Here is a 7,480-nt window from a genome sequence, read left to right as displayed (position 1 = left end):
ATTTTCGAACACCATGTATATTTGTTTAAACCATTTGAAACGTGAACTGCCGGAGTTCTGCAATATGGCTTACACGTATAAGCATTGGATGATATTATCAGTGTGTTGCAAGCGGTGATAATATTTAGAAAAATGTAAGCAAAAGGCTAATACTTACCGCAAAAGACAAACTACTCCTGTAGGAAGCACTTTCAGAGAACATTATTTCCATCTTCAGTCTAGTCACAGTTCGGAAGGATTTAAAACATGGAGAGAAATGTGGATGGGTAAAAATGGTTAAAAAGGATTTAAAACATGCGAAGCGTAAATTTTCGTGTCGAACATAAAATATTTTTTAATGGTAACTCCCTTGTCATTGCAAACTGTCTTTTTATTACCAATATTGTTGCTATTCATTTCCGCCGTCTGGAAGGTAATAATAATATTAATAAAAACAGTAAACAGTGACAATTGAATTATCATTAATATCTGTTATGTCCGACAAGAAGATTTATTCTTAGCATATTTTAAAATCCTTTTTAACCATTTTTATCCATCCACATTTCTCCCCATGTTTTAAATTCTTTTCGAATTGTGACTACGCTAAGGTGGAGATAATGTTCTCCGAAAGTACCTTCTAGAGAAGTGGTTTGTTTTCTGTGCAGAGTATTAGCCTTTTGCTTACATTTTTCTGTTGGATGATACTGTTGATGAAATATTCTGTAGATCACAATATTCGTATGACCCAATTTTTCACACAAAAGCTGCATCATAAATAGGTGTGAACATGAAGGATATCAAGAAAATACGAAAAGTGATACAAGGATAAATTGTTTGGGTATTATGTATCAAATTTTCCTGAATTTATACCAGGCAGGGTGACTCGTTGTTTAGGAGACAATACACAAATTATGGCTACAATAAAGATCACCACTTTTTGGAATGCGTGTTGTTTGTTTCTATGTCGAAGATTTCGACTTCTAAGTGCTGGGAGTTTACAGTTTCTATTTCGTCTTTCTTCTTTTGGAGTAGACTATAATCCTAATTCCTGTTAAAACACTAATGAGTCCTGTAACTAAAAATTCCACTAAATATGAAAATGAACAATACTTACTGTACGGATTTTTAATCAGGTGCACACTATTATTATTTTTTTAACTTCTTCTCGCCTTTGTTTCAGTGTTGCCAATCCTGCGTAGTATCTGATATCTGCGTAGTGTTAAAAAATGCTCGAAAAGTACGCACAAATTCGAATTAATAAATTTAGTAATTAATATTATTTCTGAGCTTAATAATGTAATCGCATTGTTTGTCAAGTGTTCTACTATTCTTGTTTAATTGGAACTTTTAAATGATACATAAAAAGTGAAAAGTCCATGACTGGACCGAGATCCGAACCCAGGGTCTTCGACGTACCGTGCCGATATGTTATTCGAACGATTTGGTCAAAGTGAAAGAACACCGACTTCAAGAGAGAGTGTGTATGGATTTTCTGAGAGTTAGTAGTTAGGTTGAGAACTAGTTACATCTTGCAACACATCGTCTCTTTCATGATTTGTGAAGTGTCTTTTTATCGATAGTGTGCTTAAAGTAGACTCGTGTAAATCTCAAAAATATTTGAGGAGAAATGATCGTAACACGCTATAAATAACAGTTAACTGTAGCTGCCACCTTGGTTCACGTTAACATCCTCGATTTGTTAGGATTTTTCTTGTAAAGAATTGTTATTACTAAACTCTATTTCTGTGTATATCTTAGTATTTACGGAAATGTTACGCTATGTACACTCATGTCCAAAATGATTGTCGCATATCTATAACTGTCTTCTTATAAGAATATAATTTGCTAATGATTTTGAACGGCACTTTTAATACTGATACTATATGTATAATCGGGAAATGTATATTTGTGGTGAATTTCATAGGGAAAGAATTATAAATATGAAAATTAGAATGAGTAAAACAGAATGTTGCTAAATGGACAATTAAGTTTTATTTTCGTTTTATTGTTCTTATTTACTGCTCTTTTGACATGAAATATGCCACATACATGTCTTTGCCAATTATACACATACTAACATTATAAGAAATACCTGGCGAATTCGTTATCAAATTATGTTCCTACAACAACGTATTTATAGACATGCGACAATAATTTTGGACATGAGTGTACATGTACAGAATTGTAATTTCTGTTTTGGGGTAAAGTTCTGTATTATAAAATTCTATTGTTTGTCTATGTTTCCTTGATCTATATTCAGTTTTGGACCTTTCGTTGTGGTTAGTAAATTTCGTATACTAATGTTTGCACCATAAATTATGTCTTCTGTAAAATTTCGACATCTTTGATGGAATGCTTAGAGACATTTAAACGTTTTGATACTCCTCGTACTGCTTAATTGTTGTGTTTAGGACAAGAGTGTTCAAGTTTATTTGCAAGTTTGGGCACTCTACAAATAAAAGTCTTCATAGATTAAGAAAAGAAGACATTTAGCAAGATGTAACTAATTAATGTTCCATCTATTTTTCAGGAATCGGCCTGCAGATGATTGTAAAATATTCAACCAAAATTATCGCTAAGGATAAATTAACGTATTTTTCCCTGTATAATGCGCGTCTATCTGCCAACATTTTTAAAAGGAAAAATAATTCTGCGCATTATATAAGGGTAGTACTAATTCGGTAGTCATGTAAATGTTTTAATTCTCATATTGTGTGTTGATGAGTTCCTACAACAATGTGTTATTCCTGAAAACATTAAGGACATCCTTATGCAAATTACTAGTAATACTATGCAGTACTACAATCGCATTTGTTAAGTTTACTATTGCTAAACGCAGAATAAGTACAATCAATTATGGGTGGCGCTGACTTTATAAATCCGCGTAACTTCTGTTTGTGCCCTTAATGCAGGCACTAACAATCTACATTAACATTTTACAGAAGTTCTGGAAAGTTTACAAAGGAGTTATACTTTAACTTTTTGATTACTTTTTCGTTCCACCTAGCCCCTTCCATTCTGCTCCGCACAATACAATATTCTACAGGAAATATTTGATAAGTCTTTTTCTTAAGATCTCTTGATTTTAGCTAAAAGATGGGTTGCAACTTGAGTACCTTACAAGTGGAACATGGGATCATTTATTTTTTCTACATGGATGCGCCACTTGCTGTTAATGTTACTTCCTGATGTAGAGTTCATGTCCATCTTTATATATTTTTCGAGTACTAAAAATGTAGTGGATTTATTCTTTTTTTCTTATTTTTATTTTCTCAAATTTATGATACTATTCTAGAAACCCTGCTCTTTCTTTCTTTTCCTTTTTTGCATGCGTAAAACCAAGTCTTTGTTATAATGTTTCACAATTATGTCATTTAGGCTAAAAGAGACGAATTATGATTACGGATATGATTATGCCTACCACAGTCTAAGGATTCTCGCACTAGAGATGAGGGCTCTACTGTCACTGTGCTTCCACTTACCTCATACGTGTAGCAAGTGATTTGAAGTAAGTTGTTTAATCTGTTGTTTTATTCATTTTAAAGCCGTTACTCCAGAAAAGGTGCTAGTTTTATTTGAACATCATGATCACAGTATTTGTGTGTGTGTTCTTTATGCATATCATTAGTTAAGAACTGAATTTGGTTATGAACGCAGAATTGTAGTAAAATACACCTTGTTTATATTACATTTTTGTTCTTCAGCGAAAGATAATTCCATTGAGTTTTTATTGTTATCGTTCAGAAAACAATATATACTGAATTATTATCTTTTTGTATGTTTCTGTACAAAATCGCAGTTCGTTCTGGAAAAAATGGCATTGTTTTGCAAACGAATCTTGTCCTCAAAATTTCTTTGTTTTATACGAGGTGTGATCAAAAAACAGTGAATACTTTTATTAGAAACAAAATAAGAAGCTTATATAGAATTTTATTTTATCTCCTTCAAAGTACTGTCCCTGACTAGCAATGAACTTATCCCAACGTAGAATCCATGACTGGAAGCATTTCTGGAAGGCTTCGTTTGAAGGGCGTTTAGCTGCTCTGTCGTGACCCTCTCAATGTCAAAACGTTTTCCTCTAAGGATAGTTTTAATTTTTCGGTAGATCCAGAAGTCGCATGGTGCTTATATCTGGAGAGCACAGCAAATGTGGACAGACAGGAATAATTTTTCGGCCAAAAACTCACGGATCAAAAGCAAGATATGGCACGGCGCATTTTCGTGTGAAGAAGGAAGCCATTTGCCCATTTAATCGGCGGTTAAAATGCTTTTCACGGACTCAAACGAGATGCTTAGTTCTTCGGAAAGCTCTCGAATAGTCATTCGTCTGTTTGAACAAATCATTTCTGCCACTTTTTGCACGTTTTCATATGTTTTTTGACGTCGAAGGACGTCTCAATCGTTGCCCGTTTTCAACCGACTCCTTGCCGCTATTGAGTCGCTCATATTTATAAACAGTCTTCAGTACTACCGCTTCATCGTCATACACTGATTTTGACATTTCGTGAGCTTGGCACTTTTTGCAGTTTAGAACAGAACTTAATGTTGGCGCACGACAGACACTTTTAACTCGTCCTCACTCTTCTGTCTCTGAAATCAAATTAACATGGCGCAACTCGTTCAAACTCGAATTGACTATACCAAAGGTTTAGGGTACCGGACTTACTAGTTGAAATGAATACATCGTCAATAGATGGCACTGTGCAACTACATTCACCGTGGGGGCCGCGGTGGCTCAGTGGTAAAGCGTTCACCTCTGGTGCTTGGGGTCTTGGGTTCGATCCCCACCCCCGCCAAGTGAACTTTGTGGTGGACAAACACCGTGTGCGTGGGTTTTCTCGGGGTTCTCCCATTTCCTCCCACTTTCTTCATTCCACCATTTCATTCATTTCTCATAATCACTGTCTCCTTTAGCCTAACTGGCATAACCGTGGGACGTAAAATTCAAAGATTTCATTTCACTTTTACATTCACCATATTTCTTTTATCACACTTTGTACTTGATTCCAATACCACTGGCAAGGACGCGGTGGCTTAATGGTAGAATATTTACCTATGGTGTGTGGAGTTCCTAGTTTGATCCCAGCTCGTGCCAAGTGTACATTGTGGTGGACAAACACCGTGTGCGTGGGTTTTCTCGGGGTTCTCCTAGTCCCTCCTACTTCTTTCATTCATTGTTTTTACCGCCGTCTTCCTTAGCTTCGAAGCATAAAGTAAATCAAAATGTACGGCTGTTGTAAAGTATATCACATGATCAACTGCTTCAGTAAACACGAAAACTCTTCTTGTAAAACTTCAGTATTTATTATAGGTTTTATGTGACTGCCTTCTTGATCCATGATCTGAAGATAAAAAATATTAAACATAACACAGTTAAAGAAAAAAAATAAATAAAAATCTCTTATATACAAAAAACAGATTTTATTACATACTGAATATCAAAAAAACTTTCAACAACAATCACGCACGGTGAAGATATACATAGGAAAGATCTGTACAGACATATATGTACAATATTTATATATATTCAACAAACAACCAAAAAGAAAGTAGTTCTTAACATTATACATTATATTTAATTATATTTAAACTTCACAATTCTCGCTCAAGACGTGCGCCCATTCTTTTTAATGCTATTATAGTGTTCACTGCTTTGATCCATCGCTTCTTGATCACATAGCGTTTCAGTTTCTTCTTGTTTAAACTTTGTCCTCGTTGACTTTTCAGCCATTGGTGCTGGAGGCTTTGCGTTGGTGTCATTCGTTGGCTAAAGACAACAAAATTATACTGTTAGATAAACAGGGAGACAGTGACACGATAATGAGTAATTATTTTGATATTAAGTACAAAAAAGTTCGTTTTAGTAATTTGCTTTCATATTCCAAGCTGCGAAAGGTTATGATGAATGCTAGACTTTTTCTCCATACTGCTGTTAAATTCACTCTGAGAAGACTCAAAATGATTGGATAATGTTCTCATCGTTCTTTGACCCAACGACTGCATGGTTAACTCGACTTCTGACCATTCCTTGGAGAGTGTTTTGCGACAGTTATCCACTGAAGATACAGTTCTCGGAGCTGTGGTAGTGGTTGACGTAGATTCTTGTTCTTTTTCCCATTTATTAAGAAATCGTGTCAACATATCATTGGTAACACTATCTTTCAGAAAATTGAACTCTGAGGTTTGTTTGGGAGGTGAGTGCATGGGAGTGGAAGGTGCTGAATGACTTGAGGCGGAAGACAGACATCGAATGGGGCTTGTAGGTGGCGATTTGATTGGGGATTGGGGTTGAGTGGTGGTAGATGCCAAAGATGTTGTGCTGCCATCAAACTGCTCGGCACTGGATTGAAATATTGTCGGCAAGCGGTTTGTAAAGAACATAAAATTTCCAGTCCCTCCTCTGTTGAAAGGTGTATTGGGAACCTCTCTGTTTAAAGTAGAAAACTTGAATTTTGTGTTAGTTCTGGAGGAAGAGGATGCTCTTTCTTGCTTCTGAGCGTGTTCCTCAGTTGGTTTAGATTTGTCTGTAGCTTGATCTCGAAAAGCGACTGGAATTGTAAGTTTACTAGAATATATAGGACTTGAAAACGGATAGGAACTGTAACTATTTTCGACCTTAGTCTCCAAAAAGGAGTGCTTTTCCGAAACTTTACTTCGAGTCGTGGTTGACGCAGTTGTAATATTTGTTGTTGTGTTAATAGTAGATGATGTAGTAGTTTCTGAAGACGAAGATAGCACTGTATTAGTTTCAGTATTATTATTATTAGCAGCATCATTATTTTGAGAAACCATTTGAAATAATTTGTCTGATAGTTTTCTAATTTCGTCTGCTAGGTTAACTCTTGCAAAGTCAGGTCGTTTAAGCAGATAAGAGCTATCAGATGCTCGGCGTCGTCCAAACTGAAAACCATCCATATGTTTGTTGGGAATCATAGTGTTCTTCTCAAAGGTATAGTGGAAATAACCATCCTGCGGAGAATGTGCCATCAAGTCATTGTCAATAATAGATTCTGGAGAACTGGAAATGGAGCCACAGGGTGAGGGAGACATCCCGTGCAAGGAATGCTGTGAGGAAATGTGTTGGAGGTCTTCAGGAACGCAGAGACAGATGGACTGGCAAGAGGTGTCGAAAACATAAGGACTGTTCGGGTGATCATTCCATCGTTCAACAAACACTCGCAGATTGTCTTTTGTTACATCCAGCTCTTCGATTTTGGGTACCGGAGGGGGTGGCGGTTTTCTTCTAAGCCACGGATGGGTCAGGCACTGAGATGCTGTCAATCTACGACTGAAATAGTAGACAAAGACCCATTGTTAGAAAGATACTTCACTACCTCGAAAAATATTAACATGCATTAAGATTTTAAAAAAAAAATAGTCATGAAAATCATGCACTGAAGTATACATTATGTTAAAAACACACTTTTGAGGATGCAAAATACAGTATTTCAAATGAAAGTATTATAAAATAGTGAGAAATATCAAAAAATCATCACACCAG

At 35.8% G+C, this 7,480-nt stretch overlaps 1 protein-coding gene across 2 annotated transcripts in view; it reads right to left on the bottom strand.

Annotated features, from left to right (window-relative positions):
• Nucleotides 1-5,374: 5,374 nt before the first annotated feature.
• LOC145670426 (myosin light chain kinase, smooth muscle-like) overlaps nucleotides 5,375-7,480 on the bottom strand; it is a 227,886-nt gene continuing 225,780 nt past the window's right edge. The window contains exon 8 of one of the 2 annotated variants that reach the window (XM_081739094.1): nucleotides 5,375-5,746. In XM_081739094.1, the coding sequence (XP_081595220.1) occupies nucleotides 5,572-5,746 (175 nt within the window). In that variant the 3' untranslated portion in view covers nucleotides 5,375-5,571. Of the gene's footprint in view, nucleotides 7,268-7,480 lie in introns of both variants that reach the window. The other variant, XM_081739093.1, reaches the window with a different exon arrangement.

Source organism: Thermobia domestica, chromosome 14 (assembly GCF_964235325.1).
Source record: "Thermobia domestica chromosome 14, izTheDome1.hap1.1, whole genome shotgun sequence".
Classification (NCBI taxonomy): domain Eukaryota; kingdom Metazoa; phylum Arthropoda; class Insecta; order Zygentoma; family Lepismatidae; genus Thermobia; species Thermobia domestica.
The sequence above is the reverse complement of the archived record's forward strand: the minus strand, read 5'-3'. Positions and strand labels throughout refer to the sequence as shown.